Genomic DNA, 21,222 nt, shown 5'->3' with positions numbered 1-21,222 from the left:
TACTCAGTGACTGATGGAGGTGGTCAATGTGTTTCTTTTTTTTTAAATATGATTTTTTTTTTTTACCTAGATAAGCTCCCACCTGTCAACTCTATCTCAACATGGTACAACATGCAAGTGGCTCATTTGAAAAAGATAGCATGTTGAGCCATTTTCAACTCATGATTTTTTTAATACATTTTGGTTAATGCCCTGACGTTGATGGAATACAGGTTACGAAGGTGGCAGTTCCCCTTTTCCACCCCTACTCCGCTTAAAGTTACAACATTATTCAAAGATGTTTGTTGTTTTCACGCCAATGATACTGACATTTTTTGATAAACCTTTTGGCTGCCATTAGTCCGAGCAGACCAAATTCCTTTAAAATATTACCATCCATTCTTTATGGATATATCGGAATTGTCTAATTTTTCATGGTAAATCTGTTTTTTGTTGTTCTTTTTTAGGTCTAGAGCAAAATGCTATAATCCTATATGTGGTATGTTGGATCGAACACTCGGTGCTCGATTGTGTTTGACTGTCACTACGAGTTCGGTGATCGTTGGTTTGGGTCTGACGGTTGTGTTGGAATTTACCGCCAGTAAAAGTACGTTGACCATGCCCCATCCTCGTCTCCGTGAGTTTGTATCTAACAGTGATTTAGATAACCTACACGAGAACCAGACAACTATAACAGTATATATATATATATATAGAGCATAAAGCCACAACATGGTGTCAGAAGTCGGAGTCACGGAATAATTCGAGGACGTTTTTTTTTTACGGTTAGCTAAAAGAGAGAAGTGCTAGCACGAGCGAACATGGAGCAGTTCAGGCCACCACCACCACAATTGATATGCCAACCCCAGAAGACAAACAAAGTCTCCAACGGCTGCTGGGAATGACAAAATTCCTGGCACAGTATATCCCGAATGAAGCCTCACTCACAGCACCCCTCAGACAGCTGCTTAAGAAGGATGTAGTTTGGCAGTGGTGCCCACACCACAGCTCAGCGCTGCAGACACTGAAGTCCATCCTCACACAAGCCCCAGTGCTGAGGTACTACGACCACAAGCAGCCGCTGACTCTACAAGCTGATTCCTCAAAAGACGGACTGGGAGCTTGTCTGCTGCAGGATGGCCACCCAGTGTGCTATGCCTCACGAGCGCTCACCGACACAGAAAAGAGGTACGCGCAGATAGAGAAAGAGTTGCTGGCCATAGTGTTTGCCGCTAAGAGATTCCACCAGTATGTCTACGGAAGGCCAGGAAATGTGCAGTCGGATCACAAGCCCCTGGAGGTTATTGTGCGCAAGCCACTGAGCAAAGCACCTGCGCGGCTGCAAGGAATGCTTCTACAACTGCAGAGGTATGATCTGCACGTAACATACACACCAGGAAAGCACATGCACATTGCCGACACACTCTCACGTGCAACTGCATGCAGCGAAGGTGAAAACCTTAACGAGAACCCCTGTGATGAGAGAGTTGTGTATGCCTTGGAAGCCACTGATTCCTTGAGCGAGGAAACACTCAACCGACTGAAAAAGGCAACGGCAGCAGATAGCGTGTTACAAGCGGTGTGTGAGAAACACAGGAAAGGCTGGCCCACGAAAAAGAAAAGTGTGGACAGGAAACTACACGGCTACTGGTCTGTCAAGGACGATATAAGCATTGAGAATGACATTGTCATGGTCAGAGACAAAATCATCATACCCCAGAGCTTCAGGAGTATAATTCTGGAGAAGCTGCATCTTGCTCACCAAGGAGTGCAGCGCACAAAAGCCAAAGCAAGAAAATCCCTCTACTGGCCTGGCATGGCACGAGACATCGAGGCAATGGTGGAGAAGTGCATGCAGTGCCAGCAGCTACAGCCCAAACATCAGGCTGAGCCGCTCATACCACATCAGATTCCAGAGCTGCCTTGGATGAAAGTCGGAGCCGACATCTTTGAGCTACATGGTCAGTCATATCTGTTGTTGGTTGATTACCTGACCAAATATCCTGAAGTGCTTAACCTGCCTGATAAGACAGCTTACACAGTGATCCAGAAGATGAAGTCTGTTTTTGCCAGGCACGGGATTCCTAGGGAGATAGTGAGTGATCATGTCCCATTTGCGAGTTATGAGATGAAGTCATTTGCAGCTTCATGGGAATTTAAACTCACACACTCCAGCCCAGGTTTTCCCTCTTCAAATGGAATGGCTGAGAGAGCCATAAAGACTGTAAAACATGCGCTGAAGAAGGCAAGGCAGACCGGCACCGACCCACATCTAGTGTTGCTGTCACTGAGAAACACACCGGTGACAGGACTGAAAGAGTCACCTGCACAGATGTTGATGGGAAGAGTTCTACGGAGCACACTTCCATGTTCCAGTGCTGTGCTGACACAGTCAGTCCCAATGCATCTTCACAGCAAAATACAGAACCTACAGTTCCGCCAAAAGGAACACTACGATCAGCGTGCAAAGCCCCTGCCAGTGTTGACCTCAGGAGACACCGTACACATGCACACACGGCGTGGCTGGGAGCCTGCTGTTGTCGTCCGACAACGAGATGAACCACGCTCCTACACTGTGCTGACGCCGGCAGGTAGAACGCAAAGGAGAAACCGGCGACATCTGAGGAAGATACACCCGAGTCTGTTCATAGACACTGATCGCGATGAACAGCTGGACTCAGAGGTGCAACCCTCTCAAGCGCCTGCGTCAGTGGACTCACCACCACATGACCTGCCACCACACAACCCTCCTCCTGTGACTACGAGTAGTCCACCCACATGCTACACAAGGAGTGGCAGAGCGGTCAGACGCCCTGCCAGATTCAATGACTGATTTCTCATTCTAATGTGTTAAAAAAAAAAAAAAAAAAAAAAGAAGAGAATGAGGAACGTTCAGGCTGAAATGTTTCAGTAGTGTTTAATGTTCTAAATGTTTGAATGTTTCTCCAGAATCCTCAGCAGGAAAGTGGTTTGTAATGTTTAACGAATTGGAAATATGTTATTAACCTTTTGAAGTATGCAAGTAGAAAAGACTTGTTTAATGTCCATGCCATAGCGTTAATGACGAGCAGAGAGTTAACTGTTCAGGTAACTGATACGTATACCACCTCTCAGTCGGAAAAGAGGGATGTGGTATGTTGGATCGAACACTCGGTGCTCGATTGTGTTTGACTGTCACTACGAGTTCGGTGATCGTTGGTTTGGGTCTGACGGTTGTGTTGGAATTTACCGCCAGTAAAAGTACGTTGACCATGCCCCATCCTCGTCTCCGTGAGTTTGTATCTAACAGTGATTTAGATAACCTACACGAGAACCAGACAACTATAACAGTATATATATATATATAGAGCATAAAGCCACAACACTATACTCGTTTTTCTTGAACTCCATATTATTGGTGCTATTGTGGAGGTCAGTCCATGTACCCATAGATGTGATGAGTAGACCTCTCCTAGCAGCATAGCGCGTGTCTTTCATAAGGAACACTCTACCACCATCTGGTGGCAGGACAGCAGTATGAAGAGGAGGAATTATCTTAGTGACCTAGTTGCACACGATGCATAAAGATCCGTAGAACTGTTAAATACTTCATGGAAGAGGTGGGAACAAGTCACTGTTATGCAAGTCACAAGCAAGTCTCAAGTCATTGCCCTCGAGTCCCGAGTCAAGTCAAAGACGAAGCAAGTCCCAAGTCGAGTCACAAGTCAAAGCCAACAAGTCTCAAGTCGAGTCACAAGTCGTACCATTTTATTTTCGAGTCATTTCGAGTCATTTTATTATAGTGGGGACGGGGAACCCTGGGTGATGGTGCGCTGCCTCACAGACCTAGACTACGAAGGGAAGGGTAATGGTGGATCGACTGTGACTGTGTTATAGTACTGTAACGCTCACCCCAATGCTGCAGCGTAAATAAGGAGGCGATGACTGGCTTGCAACTCCGCTGCATTTATTTAAATAAAACAACCCAACTTCGGTCACTGTTGGCCGTCACCACGCCGAAAGAACACTTCCGCATACACGGCCCCCCAAAACTCGGGTTGTCTCGCGTAACTACAGCTGGTAACACAGCATAACGTGAACACATGCAACATCTGCATAACTGATTAACTAATAACTTTAACTCAGCTCATTACACTACTTTAAAACGGACGTTGACATAATGTTGGCGAGGATTTCCATCGGAGTCTGAATCCGGGTTCAAAAATCCCGATTTTTGTAACCATGAACGAGCTGTCTCGTTGATACGGTCAAATGGACTGCAGTGATTGGATGTCGTGCAGGCAGCGCTCTCTGCATACAGGTGGCGCATATCTTTTTGACAGATGCAGATAAACAGAGTGGCGCGGTGGTGTGAAAATGTTTTCCCCCTGTTTTCATGGGAAGTAGCAAATCTTCTCGAGTCAAAAGGCTCGAGTCCAAGTCAAGTCACGAGTCATCGGTGTTCAAGTCCAAGTCGAGTTGCAAGTCTTTGTACGTTTTGTCGAGTCGAGTCTCAAGTCATCAAATTCATGACTCAAATTCGAGTCCAAGTCACATGACTCGAGTCCACACCTCTGCTTCATGGTACTGGATGGGATTTTGTTTTGATCAGCAAAAAGATGCATTCAGTTCAGAAAAATGAAACATTTTAATATCTTACCAAGGCACGCCTTTAATGCAAATAACTACAACAACCGACAACTTACTACTTATTTACGTATATAGCCAAATGAGTCACTCAAACAATTCTGTGTTGTTATTAAATGCCTAAAGTTAAGATATTTCAGTGTTGTGCAAAGTAGCTTTATTAATAAAAGAAAATTCTACACACATCCAAAATGCATTTTGAAGAATAGGAAACTGTTGCTTCCCCCACTGGGCGATGAGTGCAATACCAAAGCGAAGCCACTGTGCGTCGTGACATCACCCAGAGCTCAGTGCAGCAGTGAGGAGAGCAGGAGATAACAGGGAGGGAGGGAGGGAGGGAGGTCATCACAGAGAAAAGGAGGGGAACTCACATGGAGGCGGGGTTTCGGCAAGAGCCAGACTGCTCGATAGAGATAGTGAGAAAAAGCGAGAGAGAGTGAGTGTGTGTGTGTGTGTGTGTGTCTGTGTGTGTGTGTGTGTGTGCGCGTGTGTTTGTGGAAGGAAAATGCTGTTGCCAGGTAACAGCGTTGAACTAGAAACGTCCAATTTTTCCAGCTTGCGGGGGGATTGAAACATGTTACATCATGGAATCAAAATTTTCTGAAGGGGGGGGGGGGCAAAAGAAAACAGCTGATCCTGACTCCCAGCAGCCAAAGAGAGTCACAGAGAAGAGAAGGTACGCAGGTGTGATTACATAACCATCAAAACACATACGGGTGACATCATCACATCAGGATTAGAGCCTTGGGGGCATTAGTGCTTCGTAGAGGGAGGAGGAAGGTAGTGTGCGGGATTCAGCAGAGATGAGCAGAAGTAGAAGGCAGGGAACAGTGAGCATCATCAACACCAGCTGAAGGCGCAGTGCGAGGCTTATCCCCATTCCAGAGCGCAGCGTCGGGATCTGGCTCGCAGACGGGACTGAAACCATGAGAGCTGGATGGCGTCGGACGTGTGACGGCCCTGACTTTCCCCACCGTTCTCTCCGCAGGAGGATTCGATTTCTCTCTCAGCCTCCAGTGGAGGCATAAGGGAGCAGCAAGAAGCATCCAGCAGCACTCACAGCGGCGCACCTGCAGATGTGGAGAAGGATCAGCCTCACTCTGCTCAGGCAGACCTACGCAGCAGGAAGACAATAAGGAGGGACGTCTGAACGCCAAACAGGGTGAAGCCTTCAAACCGGCGAGGAGGGAGTCTTCCTGATTACAGTAAGTGTGTTTAGGCGAGCTGGGATTTCTCTGGTTTGGGCTGAACTGAGTGCTTTTCAGGGAGCAGATGCTCAACCAGTGATCTTTCCCGTGCTTTGTTTCATTTGGCTACGTGTCATGATTCAAAGTGATGACACGCTTCCATTCGTGCAATAGGAGGATAGCAGACGTGAAAGAAAAGCTTTTCTACTCCCACACACATGTTGAAACCCCAAAAATGGCCACTTGCAACCGTATTTTTAACACCACCGACACACTTTCCCATTGATATGTATGCTTCTTTCTCTGTGCTCTGCTCACTGGGCTCATTTGGAACAAGGGGGTCACTTACGTTGGTGAACCAGTCAGGATTTGATCAAACCGCAGCGATCCCATCCTGTCGAAGAGCATTAGCCTATTATATTACACCTTCATTTGTTATTACCTATGATTGCTCTCTTCTGTGTCCTACAATGTCATTGTCACTGTCATCAAATATTAAAGATGTGAAGCCAAATATTCAGGGCTGTTCTTTTCTGTAAATCTGCAATCAATCAAGTTGAGGAAGGCTGCACTTGATCATGATGTATTGCCTCGCCTTTTAGCATTGGTGGCTCTATCAATGTTTAAGCCATGTAAACAATTTCATAATGAAGAATAGGAACAAATACTGAGGGGATATATTGAAGTGGACACTCTGCTGCTCTGTTTACATATTGCTCACTATATGTCAATGAAAGAGACATGTTAAGACCAATATTTATTGAACAAAATGCACAAGCATAGAATTTTCTGACTATGCTGATACAGAGTTTGCTTTAATAGGCACAACCCAGTGAATAGATCACAAGATAGTGTTTGGGAAATGAAGGCTGCTCTGCCATCTGGACTCAAATCCCCACCCAACGTGTGCTGCTGCAACATTAGTTATTGTCCATCATTCTGCAGATCACTGTATGAGCAGCTTGGCAATAGACATCTGCACAAACAACTAACAAACCACTTTATTCTCAGCTTGTCGCGCCCCTCTTTCATTCTTGATTTAGCAGGGAAAATGATAAATCTTTTTTTCAAAGCCTTTTTTCAAAAGATAAGAGGAAGGCGAAGCAAAGTGCACCCAGAGGATCTTTAAAGGCGTGTTTAGGATTTCCCCATCAAGCTCGTATCAAACACTGAAACCTCCTCACGGGATAGCACAGTGGAAACACTTAACATCATTTGGATCCAATCAGAACACAGCAGCTCCAGCAGCATGTAGCCTTAGGGACTTGTGCCGTTTTAGGCCGTGTTTTCTGTCGTTTTTTTTTCTTCAGGCTCTGATGTGTGTCACTGTAGCACATCAGTGCCGTCCCAGTGGACAAATGGACTGTGGTTAAGTCTGCTGCAGCATTAACTCAGGCTGGGATAGTGACGTAGGATGGACGCTTCTTCCCCTTATGCTCACTTCTGATACGGGACTCATACAGGGCGACTGATCCTTGTACAAAAGCCTGCAGCAACCGACACATGAAAATGTCACGCAGCCTTGGATGGAAACTGTGTTTCATTTCTAATTTGGTTACGTAAAATATGGAAGTTCAGATGTCTATCTGCTTTGTGGCGGCATGTGTGATTTTCTTGTCTCCCCCTGAGGGGCTGTATGAGCAATGGTGGGTTTATTTTTGTCTCCCTCTCCCCTAGGAATGTAGAGACCTAGTTTGTCCAATATACTGTTTTTAGAATAACAGTAATATTATTAACCATGACAATCTAGCACTAGTGTTTCAACACACAGATTATTTGTCTCACATGTTACGTTAGGTACGTATCATGTCTGTTAGAAAAAGATCAATTTGATTCCTCAGTCTTTTTTCTTGCTGCCTTGCAGAGCACTCAATTACAACTCTTTAAAGCTGTATTTGGTGGATAAGCGTTTTAAGGATAACGTTAGTGTACCCCACCCAGACGATAGTGTTACTTAAACAATGGTCTAAATTTAAGCCAAAGGAAAAACCTATTTTTTCATTCCTAGTGTGGTTCAAACCCCCAAAACAGTGAATCTTACATTTCCCATAATACAACGGGACAATATCTTGTCTATGAAATCGTCTCTTCCTGATGAACACACATATCTTTAAATCTGTTTGTTTCTTGTCTGTCGCAATTATGAGTCTCGGGCCAAAATTCCGAACTGGGTGGAGTGCCTCTTTAACGATTATTTTAACTCTTTGTGTCTTACTTAATTTCATTGTTTGCTTTGTTTGTCAACCACAGCAAGGTGAAGCCTGTCCTCCCTGGCAGAGGATGGGTACCACAGAGGCCACTTTACGCATGGACAGCATGGAGGTTAAAGATGAGTGGCAGGACGAAGACTTCCCCAGGTAGTCTGTGTGTGTGTGTGTGTGTGTGTGTGTGTGTGTGTGTGTGTGTGTATAGCAGCAAGGTCCGAGATAAAAAGGACGGCATGTCAAACACGTCCCAGCGTCCAGCCACTCGTTTACTGGCAAGACTTATTTCTAGAACAGAGAAAATGTGTTTGAGTAAATTGGGAAGATGGAAGATTTCAGTGCATTTGCCAGATTTGATCTAAAATGTATAATAATATCACAATGGTAATTTGGTAGCTCTGTTGGTTAGCACTTATTGAAGAAAAAAAATGTAAATAGACAAAGGAGGAATAATGGGGACATGTACAGTTTAATGAATATACTGGCAGGTTGTTTTAATGTGAGATAGAGGAGCAGCATTTAAGAGTTCAAATTAAGACATCAAATTGTTTTTCTCCGCCCCGCCGTTTAATCCTCTCTTGAAAATCCGAGGCTGTCTTTTACTTACATCTACAAAGCTACTGACAACATAATAACAGCAATAACAGCAAAACTGCAAACAGCTCCATCAGCTCGCCCGTGCTTGTGGTGTTTTAGGGCGTGTTTGTCTACGCAGGCATGTCTGTGTTAATGTGTCTGCGTGTGTTTGTGTGAGTTTGTCCTCTTGAGCCCTGAGCAGCCAGGGCTCGGCTCTCTTATTATGTCAGAGGGGAGGTGGTAATTACTGGTGTTGCTATCTCTAACAACACGTGTTCTATCCGACGTCACACTGTCGTTAAAAAAAAACAAAATACTACAAACGACATACGCTCATACTTTATAAACTTTATAAAAATTCATTGATCCTGGCAATTTAATACTTAAAGCTATGGTGGATTCACGTCAAGGTGGAAGCTCAGGTAAACAGTGTCAGCTCTGTCACCGCTTTCATAGTTTGCACTGTTAGCACAGCTAGCCATGTTAGCTGAGCTAACGGTGTTAGCACAGCTAGCCATGTTAGCTGAGGTAACGGTGTTAGCACAGCTAGCCATGTTAGCTGAGCTAACGGTGTTAGCACAGCTAGCCATGTTAGCTGCGAGCCACCAGCTCAGATGTTGCCATGTTGAGAGATGTCAACCCAAAATTAACACCATTAACTATCATTTCTATCCAGTTGTATTGTACATTATTGTTGTATTAATACTAAATGTTATATTATATGAATGATGCATTAATCTTTCTCTTCAGGCCGCTACCAGAGGATGGAGTTGATTCTTCATGTGGCCTCACTGACCACAGAACCAGTAGGTCCAATACACCGCATTAAGTATATACTTTCTAAAAATGTCCTGTATCTAAACGTTCCTGCCGTGCCGTGTCCAGATCCTCCCACCACTCTGAACGTCGGCGAGTCCCTGGCCCACCGTAAGCGTCGCACTCTGGTCGCGCCCGACATGAACCTCTCCCTGGATCAGAGCGAGGGGTCGGTGCTCTCTGATGAGTTTCTGGAAACGCCCGACGACCTGGACATCAATGTCGACGACATGGAGACTCCTGATGAAACCGACTCTCTGGAGTTCATCAACAATGGCAACGACCTGGAGTGGGAAGGTCAGAGAAAGGTCAAAGGATATTGGCACACATTTTTTTGAAGGAGCCAGTCACACTTCTTGCTGCGTTCCACCTTAGCGGTGATGCGTTATTGCAATCGATCTGTTTGGTCAAACATGTTACCAGCTGTCAAGTACAGCAAAGCATCAGAATTTTTTTCATTGTTTAATTAGTTTGATCGAGCTTGGCTTAGACTGTAACTATTGTTATATTAGGAATCATGTGAAAGTTTTTTTTTATAGAAAACAGTTATAACGTTTTCTCATTATTTGCCCCTTTCTGTGATTTAAAAAATATTCTGGAAGGGAAGAACACGACCGACATCTATTTTCCTCTCACCTTGTGTCTAGATGACACTCCCGTAGCCACGGCTAAGCGTCTTCCAGGTGAAAGTGGAGAGGAAAGAGACTCATCTGGTCGTCTGTGGCGAACAGTGATCATCGGCGACCAGGAGCAGAGGATCGACATGCTGGTCATCAGACCGTACCTGAGGGTCGTCACACACGGAGGTTAGCAAACGTGTGTGTGTGTGTGTGCGTGTGTGTGTGTGTGCGCGTGTGTGTGTGTATGTGTGTGAGCTTTTATTCAGGGAGTATCTGTTCATCTGGGCCCGGGTGCATGTTTTGATTAATCAATATGGATTTTGGAAGACGTTTTTTCAATGCAAATATTAGTTAGAGAGATGACCATCCAAATGTACCTGGCATGTTGCTATAGTGAAATCAATGAAAAGTCTTGGCTGTTTATTTTGTAGTTTTACGGTTAAACTTCCGTAATTATTACCCTTTTGTTATAGTTTAATTCTATGTGACTATTTTTAGGATAGGGTTCAGGAACCATAACCAATGGCACACTAGCAAAAAGTGTGCAGGACAGTTTTTTGGATATGTTAAAATGCCATCTCATCCACATGCCAAATGACCCCTTACAAACCCATGAGCAGAGGTGTGACCTGTAGGATTATTCTCTTCTGCCGTGATTGTGTTGTACTCGTTGTTTTCTTCTGCGATTCTTCTATGACTTCCACTCAGATGTGGACGTTTTCATGAGGAGGGAACAGCCTTCTTTTATTGTGCTCACTTTCAGAATGCCCTGATTGTGTGAGAAGAATGTGTTTTCTGTTGCTCTGCACGTTGCCTGTCTGAATGGAAGAACATTTGCGATGTTTGTAGTTTGTTATGCTGTTGGACTGCAATAGTAAAGCCATCGTACTGAATGTGTGTCTCCCTCCTCCAGGTTATTATGGTGAGGGTCTGAATGCCATCATCGTGTTTTCCGCGTGCTACCTTCCTGACAGTGGCTGCGAGGACTACACGTACATCATGGAGAATCTCTTCCTGTAAGATCCATTCTGTTCCCCTAAGGCAGTTTTTTGCTGTCGCATCAAATTTGCACTGTTTACTGGACCAAAGGACATTACTGGAGAAATAAACACGCGCCTCAAATCATGTTTGAAAACATAATGGTACATGTTCATTTTCACTTTCACTTTAAAAATTTGACTTTGTCAAGTCCAAATCTGGATCAGTTCTATTGATATTATTTCCATCCTATATGTTACCAGACAACACATGTCAGATCCGAGCTTGTTTGCTCTGTCCTCAGGTACGTTGTGAGCAGCCTGGAGCTGCTGGTGGCAGAAGATTACATGATTGTTTACCTGAACGGAGCAACGCCTCGCAGGAAGATGCCTGGCATCGGCTGGCTGAAGAGATGCTACCAGATGATCGACAGGAAGTAGGTTTGGGCAACTGTGATGGAAATACAAATGAAGTCAATAAAGTGAAACTGAGGTTGTCAATGCTAAAGATACTCACACAATATCTACTGATTATGATTCCAATGTACAATTCCAATCCATCTGAAACACTTGAAATTACTCCTGCAGACTGAGGAAGAATCTTAAGTGTCTCATCATTGCTCACCCAACGTGGTTCATCCGGACCGTCCTGGCCATCTCAAGACCTTTCATCAGGTGAGAATTCATTGAGTGTGGCCTGTAGTCCGTCAGTCTATCCGTCGAGTTACACAGCGGCTCTCTACAGACAGGGGACATAACAATGTGAACCATCTAACAACATATAAAAGCTGTTGACACATGTTCGGAATGGATCATTCGTAACTGCATGTTGTGGATGCTTCCCTGCAGCGTGAAGTTCATGGATAAGATCCGTTACGTTCACACCCTGGACGAGCTCAGCCAGATCATCCCGATGGAGCATGTGCAGATCCCCGAGTGTGTGCTGCAGTAAGTACTCTGAGCCACCAGGGGTCACTGCTGAGACGCTTATCAGGTCTTGTGTGTGTTGCAGGCTTAAAGTAACAAGACCTCTAAGATAATGCTCACCGTGCAGCGATCAAACTAAACCTAATCCAAGCTGTTGGTGTTTCATTTGTTGATATTTAGCAAGTGTAACTCTCAGCATTATTGATGATTAAACGTAGTAAACATGTGATTTGCATTAATCACACGCAGTTAGAGTTTTTGCTACTTTGTACCACTGATGAGAAGCATGTTGATGTAATCCATACATCAGTGAGATCAGAAATCTATATTCTTATTTTGAAGGTACGATGATGAGAAGATACAAGTACAAAGAGAAAGGTGAGCAGTAGATCTCCATCCAATTTCATTTTGTTGTAATACTAATTTTGTTTCCCGTATCTTGTAGAATTATTATTGATTCCATGTCTTACTTGCAGACTTCAGCAAGAGAAGCAGCAGAACAACTCTACGCAGGCTAAAGAAAGGTGATCTCGTTTTACAGTACATACAGTCCACTGCCATTTTTTACACTATTTTTTGTTAGTTATTTTATGTGAAACTGGTAACTGCTGGAAGTTGGAAACCATTTCACTCTTAATAAAGTTTGAGCAACTCCAAGCATATGGATACATTTTGGCAACAGAAAGCAACATCAGCTTGATGCTTAATAGAAATGCTAAATATAAACATTTAATTATGTCTTAATTTGAATCTGTCATTTGCAGGCCAAAGTCAATGATAGCAGAGCTTAGTCATGACATCTGTTCATAAGGTAAGAGTTTCCTTTACAACCAACTTCACCAGGCTGGTTTGTAATGTCCTCTGACATACACGCTTATGTGTGCAGAAGAGACATGATACCGTGAATCAACTAAATGCTGGAAGTTGACCAGTCTGCAGCATTGCAGTCCAGCATTGGGTCCAGGAGCAAAGGACCAGAAGGTCACGTCTCCAGTCAGCGAGGACCAAGTTCAGATTTACAGCATCGCACCCGGTCAGAGGAGACCACGAGGATGATGTTACTCAGACCCGAGACTTAAATCCAAAACAGCCCATAATTAGATTGAGTATATTATCAACAGCACAGAAACATTTTACCTTCTCAAAAGTGGGGAATACCTGCTGCTCTTTGTTTTTTATTAAAGTGAACTAAATATTTTGTCTCTTTGGACATTTCGTTGTTTTTGGTCGTTGAAAATCTCTCACAATTTTTTAAGCTTTTATTTCCCTGACAATTATTCCAATAATAATAAAAAATAATCATAATCGGAAATCAATTAAATGTATTGTTTCAGGATTCAAATGAAATTTAAAGTAGAAGAAGTCAAGAATCAAACCTGCATAGAGCAACCGACCAAAGGCTCAACCACCTCATTTAATGATTTGTGATTTCTATTGAAATCTTTTTTCCAAGTCATGTTTCCGGTCTTCAAATTAGGAGTATGTTTGCGTCCAAGAAAGGTTTGCTGATCTCAAACATTCCCTTAGTGCTCATGTTACATAACGCACAGCTGCTAATCTCTTTAAGCCTGCTTGCACACAACTAATCAATTCTATCTTTAATCGGCTGCAATGTGTCAAGTTGGATTTAGTTTAGAGTTGAAAGGATTATTTAAGAAAGGTAATATTTGTGGAGGTGCACGAATGTTGATTGATATCATTCGGACTGTCAGTTAAAGGAGACGTAAAAAGACGTGTCTGTGTTTGCATTACAGAGCTTTAAAATGAAGAGCCAATGGGGGACATTGCCTCATTGAAATGGACACCAGCCTACACAACATCACACGCGTGTTGCACTGGATTTAATCTCCTGACTGGATCCATTAGCTGCAAGACAATCCCTTCTGAAATAATATATTTTTGTTGATGAGCTTGCTTCAAAAAAGTATTTGCATGTCAAGTTGAGTTTCATTTACAGCATGACTTTAGCTCAATTAATAAAAAATGACTTTGATGAACACTCCATCTTATTCAGACAAGGCTGAGAATATCATCCGTTCCAAAGTGTACATACTTGTATAGATATTTTCAAGAAAGGTGTTTGCACAAATATTTCTTTTTTGATAGGAGTGGCATGGTTATTGTTTGATTTTATGGGAGTTTACCGAAAACTAATGTGCAATGATATTGTCTTCTTACTCCTACAGTAGATGTTACCGATGCAAACGTGTGTTACAGTCTTCAACTTTTCCAGAGTTTGATATGCAGGTGGCATGCTTGTTTATACCAAATTGATTTTGTTCTTTCTCATGTTTCAAAATGTACTTTTACAAGATGGAAATTATAAAATGTTTATAAAATATATAAAATTGTTGCATTGTTGCAAATATATTTAAAGAGAGAGTAAAATTAATCGTTAAAAGTGTTAAATATAAAAATGTGCCATTTAATGTTTGGAAAGAAATAAACGAATGAGTGAACTAAGTCTAAGTTCTTTTCATAAGTCCCGCCCTTTTGTCCAACATAGACTTCTGACACAGAACAGACATTACAGCTCATATTTTCATATTTTTTAAAGTTTATCTTCATCTTTATGTATTTTAGTTTGGTCCTGATGACTTATAAAGGGGAATAATGCGTGTCTTCTGACTGTCCTTAGTCGTTTTTCATGAGGATCACATAATTCTTCCGAAGTGACCGTTCTCTATTTTTACATGTTGGACACACGTAAACACTGTGATCACCAGGCATTCACACATAATAAAATGGACTTTCCAATGCATGTCTGTAGACATTTCTACCATTGTGACGTATGGTCTATTAATCAAATTCACTACTAACCCATGGCATATATTTCACTCTATTTTATTATATTTTTATTTTTATCTTATAGCACTACGTTGTCTGTTGTCATTGTCTTACTGTCCGCCATCAAGCACCAACAGCCAAGTCAAATTCCATGTATGTCTGACATTATGGCAATAAACGTTTCCTGATTCTTGATTCACGTATGTTCAACACGTGCATCCTGCTTTAGTGCTCTACAGAACGTCGGATCCTAGATGGGACGCTTTTTTTAAAATTCCAAATTCTTCCCCACAATGCAACGTGTTCTTTTAGTTAACACTACAGCGCTGTGATAAACCTGACAATTAAAGAGGTAAAAGGGTCAAACAGGCATCTCTTTCACATTGAGACCATGTAAAGCACTCAGAGTTTACAGTAAAGAATAGATTTTTTTTTTGTTGCGACATTTGTTGTGATTTGTTTACTTCCACGTCAGACCCACAAGAAAGACTGAATTCAACGTTAAGACTTACTGGCCACTTTTTGTGTGGGTTAAATCGTCCTGCTGAGGAAGTCTTGTGCCAAACCAGTGGGGAGGATCTGTGGCTCTTATAAATCTTATAAAGACTGCAGCGGAGGGCGGGGCTGCACTTTGGAGCAGGGGAAGGATCTTTGACCAGGAATACAAAAGAATGCAGGCCCTATTTGGCCCGAGGAATAAGGGTGGAATAAGTGCAGCACACTTTCATTACGTGCATTGTCACATCCATTCTGAACTCACTTCATATTGGTGCTGCTGAGCTCATTTCAATGTGAATTTACTGCTTGAAAGGATTTTTAGTGAATGCAATCAGCTGGTTTTACATCATCAGTAACCAGCGGTTGAATGTAATTGAGAACTTTTACTCATGATCTAGATAACATTTTGTAGTTACTTGTACAACATTGTGCATCGTAGATATTAACTTGACAGCGTCAGTAAGTAACCTTACATACTCACAATGTCAATGTAAAACATCAAAGCCGTTCTGCATAATGGCTTCTTCTACTTTTGTCACATTAAGTGTTTTTGTCATTTGCATGTTTGTTTTTTGTAACACAGTACACACTTTGAAATTCTGTAAATTCAGGGATCACATGATGATTAAAAAGCGTTTTGTTTAATTGACTTAGACTCTCAGGATGATGCTGCATAATAAAATAAAACCTACGAGAGCATCAGTGGCTGCAGGGTGGAGGCACAGAGGCATCCTGCCGCCTAGTGGTGGAGGTCGAGTCCTACACGGGGGCCATGAAGCCACGTCCTTATGGCTTAATATTAGTATAGTGGATTTGAGATGTGTTTATTCATATTGGTAAACTGACCATGTGAGGTACGTCAATGAAAACATTACGATGAACTATATTGATAAGTATGACCATTTAATGTTTTAATAACATTTACATGCAACAGTGTTTCAGTGAAAGAACTGACGCGTAATGAAAGTCAGATGATCTTTTGTTTTTTCTTCCACCGTGCGCACTGCTTCTTAATTAACGATATCCAGATTGAAGGGTAACATTGAGATGACTTCACACCAGTGCGTAGTTTGCCAAGCAAACGTCCTTGTTGTGTAAATCTAGTGTAACAAAGCCACGGCGAGGCGCGGGTTAAATCTTCTTGGTCGGAAGTTTGACTTTGCGTAATCGAATTGAATTCGATAAACAAAAAGTCCCCCTTCTTCCCCTCCCCTCCTCTCCACTTGTCAGTCCTCCTGAGAACTGATATGCCGTGCAGGAGAGCGCACTCCTTTCCCTTTCCTTCCCCTCAATTTCCATGCAATCTAATGTATCTTTGATTTACTGACAGAATTATTATTATTACTGTTTTCTGTTTCGTTGCCATGGCAAAATTGTCACTTTTATTTGTATTCTTTTTCAATGGACACCTTCCCCTCATCTTTGGGCAGCAGCAGCAGCAGCAGCAGCGCGCAGCTGGCCCCTGGCGGCACCGCATCCAGTGGGAGAACAACGGGCAGGTTTATAGTTTAGTGAGCACCGGCTCCGAGTACATCGCGCCGGCTCAGTCCCGGGGCCAGTCCAGGCTCTATGTCGCCGGCAGGAGGGAAATCACCCGGAGCCAAATGCCGGAAGCGCACAGGAGAGCGACGATTGACCGACCGGCGTCGACTGAGTCCAGACAGATGCGGACTGATCACAGCGCCGGGACCAGATCTGCGTCTTCGGTGCGCGGTGCCAGACAGCATGACGATTCCAACGGCAATGGAGAGGACATGGTTAACGACGACCCCAGAAACCCGTTTAAAAACCACGTGAATTCGGTTTTCTACAACTCCTACCCCGCCAGAGGGAGGTCGGTGGCCCGCACGCGTCGTCCCTCCGGCGCAGGATATGGAACAAGATATTTCCAAAATGGTAAGTTGGAAATGGTTTAACCTTCTTAGATGGCGCACGGTCTCACTTACTGACAGGAAGGAAAAATGGCAAGAACGGAAAAAAAATCGTATTTGTTATTTAAATCTTTGACAGAATTTAATCAGGAACGTAAAACACTTTCTATTCATACCAGCAATCACTCATTTTTCAGGCCGGGCATGATCTGCTGTGAGTAAATTGTTCTCAGTACTAATGAACACTAGCCTCTCAAAATCACCAAACAACTCGGATTATTCTTTTAATCTTCTCCACCAGGACTTCCAGACCTCATCCCGGACCCATATGCCATCCAGGCCGGTGCTTACATCCAGCGCATGCAGATGTTTGCGCTCCGCTGTGCCGCTGAGGAGAACTGTCTCGCCAGGTTAATCTGTGCAGCCCAAACTGATTCATTTCCTCAGTACATGGACACTCAAGCAGAGACACACACACACATACGCACACTCAACACACATTTCCTTGGTTTGTGATGCTCATGGAATGTTGATTCGACAGGTTTTGGCACAATCTTTGGTTGTTTGATTGAATTACATCTGTATAACTTTTCTACATGGTGGCGTAACCGTTCTCTAACAAATAGCCTGATGCTGTTATGGAGCAGGGAGCAGTGATTCTCCAGCATAATGTCCTGCCAAGATGTAAATGTTCTGGGTGGATTTTTCCAAAACGCATTAAGAATAATGGAACAAACCCTTTGCTTTCAACAAAGCAACTAGCCCCCGGGAGCTCAGCCAGTAGCTCTTTCCAACGCAGCTTATGCCCATTTCCCCTTCCTGATCCGTCCCAGGTCGGCTTACGGACCTGCCGTGAGAGACATCGACTTCAGAGTCCTGCTGCGGTTCCCACAGAAAGTAAAGAACCAAGGCACCGCTGACTTCCTTCCTGTCAAGCCGAGGTATCAGTGGGATTGGCACAGCTGTCACCAGTGAGTCCACTCAGGATGAAAGTGAAAACGCTTCATGATTTAAACATGACGACTGAGACATTACGCTCCACAGCCTCAAATTGCACATGAATATAACAATTGTGGGGTTTAAAACCTGTTCGTCCCCCTCAGACACTTCCACAGCATGGAGGCCTTCAGTAACTACGACCTGCTGGACATCGTCACTGGAAGTAAGGTGGCAGAGGGACACAAGGCCAGTTTTTGCCTGGAGGACACTGGCTGTGACCCCGGATTCAGGCGGCGCTACGCCTGCACGTCTCACACACAGGTGAACATGGAGCCGTACAGGAAGTCAATGTCGTTTAATGTTGATCAGGTGATCACGTTGGGATCGAGTTGTCGTTTGCAAGGGAGACATCAGGGCTCGATCCAAAGCATCACTAAATATGAACCAGGTTAAAAGACACGTTATACTCCATTATGTGCCAAATAATAACTTAAAAAACAACAACATCTTGCTTGTTGTCTCTGGAGTGTTGGATTCTGGCTTTGCACCGCTGGTTTCCTCCAACAGCTGCACTTCCGCAAAACTCTTTGTATAACTAAGAAGCAGTCAAAGTGGAGGCTTTAAACCACACTGAGGGTCGTTTGGCTGGTGTTTGCAGGGACTGAGTCCGGGCTGCCATGACACCTACGCTGCAAACATCGACTGTCAGTGGATCGACATTACTGACGTACCGCCAGGAAACTACATCTTGAAGGTAACGTCAAGTCGGCTTTATATCCACCGTTCTGTCCCTCAACACGGAGATCTGATTTATTTTTTCCTAATCTGCCTGCAGAGCTTCTCAAACGATTTTTAAACATATTTCAGGTTACTGTCAATCCCAATTTCTACGTGCTGGAGTCAGACTTCACCAACAACATAGTGAGATGTGACATCATATACACAGGAACTTATGTGCAGACGCGCAACTGTCGGGTATCAAGGTACCGTACGGCCGATTCTGTTAAATCAAAATTTAAAAAAACATTTGGATCATCACGAATACAATGTGTATCCGTGTGTTTTCTCAATTTGGATGTGTGTGTGTTTTAATATCTCTTTTTTTGTCCCTTTTTCAGAAGTTGAAATCTTCCATTTGAACAAACATCTCTACCGCAGCATCGACTCTATGACTAACAAAACGTGGGTAAAGTGTTTAATCCAAACTGCGTGCTGCATCACACTTGTGCCATAGTCTAATATTTCATGTACTGGTAATAAATTCAAACGTTCACACATATTTTGTACATCAAACCTGTGAGATCATGACATTTGCTTGTTTATGTATTTCTACCAAAGTTCCTTAAGTCTTGACCCTAAAGACCCCTGTTTTTATTCTTAAATACAAGTACTGTATTCAGATAGATTTTTCTTGAATGCTGGTCATTGCTTAAAATGTGTTGTTGCCTCACGTTGTCTTTGTCTTGTTTGTCTCCTTTGTGGTATGTTTTTTTTGTTATTATGTGTTCTGTGTTCTTTTGTTATTGTCAATAAATATCATGAACACATCATGCAGGGGCTCTGCTAGCTGATGGTCAGAGGAATGAGGTAGTCCGGGTCAAGTAAATGACATGTAATGCAATGCAATGTAAAGTAAGTAGAGACAGAAAGGGGGTAGGAAGTGGATGATTCCTTAGTGTTTCTCTGTGTGCGGCTCGATAGGACACAACAACGATCAGACCCCATCGATCAAAAGCTAAGGATCATCTGTCTCTCAGTACTTTGCGACTACTACAGTCAGTGTTATCAAGTCCATCGATTCACGAGAGAAATCCACGTAAAAGAGGTGAAATACATTTTAATTTCAATCAAATTTCACAAATGGGAGCAATGGCGCATTCATAAGGGGGTATTTCCAGCAGCAGATTTGGAGTGAAAGTGCGTGCCTTTGTAGACAATACGAAAAATGCACAATATCACTCACCCTTGAATCACTCTGTGGTCACATCAACAAATTGCAAATATCTCCTATTATGTTAAATATTATGGATGGTTTGTTGGGGAATATATCCTTTTTGTAAAAATGTTAATGTTGCTTGAGAGGCGCAGTATCTTGTGTTGGCATGTTGGATAAATTGCAATAAAGATGACGAGGAGAGGAGTTTGTTAACATAACAATTCTTCCCTTTTCCTTGCCACAGGCATCCGTTTAAGACGTCACAACATCAAAGTTGTTCATCTATTGAGCTCTGAAGATTTCATTTTCTGGATTTAGGACGTGTCCTTGTTTTCTCATAAAACGTCCAGATCCAGTACGAAAGAGTCTTGAATCGTGGACAGAAAGCATCTTGTTCACAGAGAGAGTATCGTGGCGCTGTGTTCGGCCCTCGTCTTGTTGAACGGCGGCCTTTACTTTGACGGATGCGTGCAGATCGCGACCTCCGAGACAAACAGGCCCGCGGGGCAGAAGCCGCCGGCATGTTTGCTGACAGGCCTTTGTGAAGACACACGCCGCAGGATCTTATACAGCCGTGCCAGTCACTACGAACCAGCCACAGCACCATGAATGGAGGCCTTTTCCCCCCCCCCCTCGTGTCTCCCCCTTCCTCGCCCTACATCCATCACATCGCTCGCACCATTAGGGATTGTCTAAGGCGACAGCACCGGGATATTTGAGGATTAAAACAGGCCGTCAGAGAATATCACGAGTAGTTCTTTCAAAGGTGTTTTTACTGAGGACAATTGTGTTCAAGCAGGAATAATCAGACTGCAGGAAAAGAATGACGGGAGGAGCAGTAAAGCCTTTTAGACGTAAAGATGTATCTCAAATCTCTCTTTTTTTACATCGTGGAGCAGTTTTGAGTGGAAACATGGAGGCGATTCAGACAATGTGTGCCTTGTTCAATGCACAGGTGCTGGGTATTTACAAGGAAACTAAGTGTAAGTTTAAAAAAAGCAGTGTACAGGGAAGATTACGGGCAAGAGAATTAGTTTATGTTGGACGTCACCAAGGGCTTCTCAGCCAGAATGTGGAAAATCCACTGATTCCTACGGAGTCAACTTCCTTCATGCCTGTCTGAATCTCCAGGACCAAATGCCCAGACAGTGACTAAAGGAATGCTGATTTGCAAAGTCTAATCCCAACAGAGGGTCCTCCATCTCTGTGAGATGATCAGCACCTAAGCATCTAAGTTTCACCATTTATTAGTTCCCCCGATTTTCTGCTTACTTTTCAC

The 21,222-nt window shown here is 43.4% G+C and overlaps 2 protein-coding genes across 4 annotated transcripts; both read left to right on the top strand.

Annotated features, from left to right (window-relative positions):
- The first annotated feature begins 5,096 nt into the window (after positions 1 to 5,096).
- Positions 5,097 to 14,376, top strand: atcayb (ATCAY kinesin light chain interacting caytaxin b). Of its 3 annotated transcripts, none has more exons than XM_037459169.2 (13): positions 5,097 to 5,810; positions 8,043 to 8,149; positions 9,323 to 9,378; positions 9,458 to 9,685; positions 10,036 to 10,194; positions 10,922 to 11,024; positions 11,291 to 11,422; positions 11,574 to 11,660; positions 11,835 to 11,933; positions 12,255 to 12,290; positions 12,389 to 12,436; positions 12,677 to 12,723; positions 12,799 to 14,376. In XM_037459169.2, the coding sequence occupies exons 2-12, from the start codon at positions 8,073 to 8,075 to the stop codon at positions 12,720 to 12,722; spliced, it is 1,071 nt and encodes a 356-aa protein (XP_037315066.2). In that variant the 5' UTR covers positions 5,097 to 5,810; positions 8,043 to 8,072; the 3' UTR covers position 12,723; positions 12,799 to 14,376. The 3 variants fall into 3 exon arrangements, with proteins under 3 accessions (XP_037315066.2, XP_037315064.2, XP_037315067.2); XM_037459167.2 differs by having other exon boundaries at positions 5,098 to 5,810; positions 13,667 to 14,376; XM_037459170.2 differs by lacking the exons at positions 5,097 to 5,810; positions 8,043 to 8,149 and adding an exon at positions 8,871 to 8,994 and having other exon boundaries at positions 13,667 to 14,376.
- A 2,063-nt stretch (positions 14,377 to 16,439) lies between these two features.
- LOC119202456 (protein-lysine 6-oxidase-like) lies at positions 16,440 to 20,142 on the top strand. The gene is made up of 7 exons (XM_037457086.2): positions 16,440 to 17,093; positions 17,370 to 17,478; positions 17,902 to 18,039; positions 18,172 to 18,328; positions 18,666 to 18,761; positions 18,875 to 18,990; positions 19,126 to 20,142. The coding sequence occupies exons 1-7, from the start codon at positions 16,562 to 16,564 to the stop codon at positions 19,130 to 19,132; spliced, it is 1,155 nt and encodes a 384-aa protein (XP_037312983.2). The 5' UTR covers positions 16,440 to 16,561; the 3' UTR covers positions 19,133 to 20,142.
- Positions 20,143 to 21,222: the final 1,080 nt, after the last annotated feature.

This window comes from Pungitius pungitius, chromosome 15, assembly GCF_949316345.1.
Source record: "Pungitius pungitius chromosome 15, fPunPun2.1, whole genome shotgun sequence".
NCBI lineage: Eukaryota > Metazoa > Chordata > Actinopteri > Perciformes > Gasterosteidae > Pungitius > Pungitius pungitius.
This window is presented reverse-complemented; position numbering and strand designations above follow the sequence as displayed.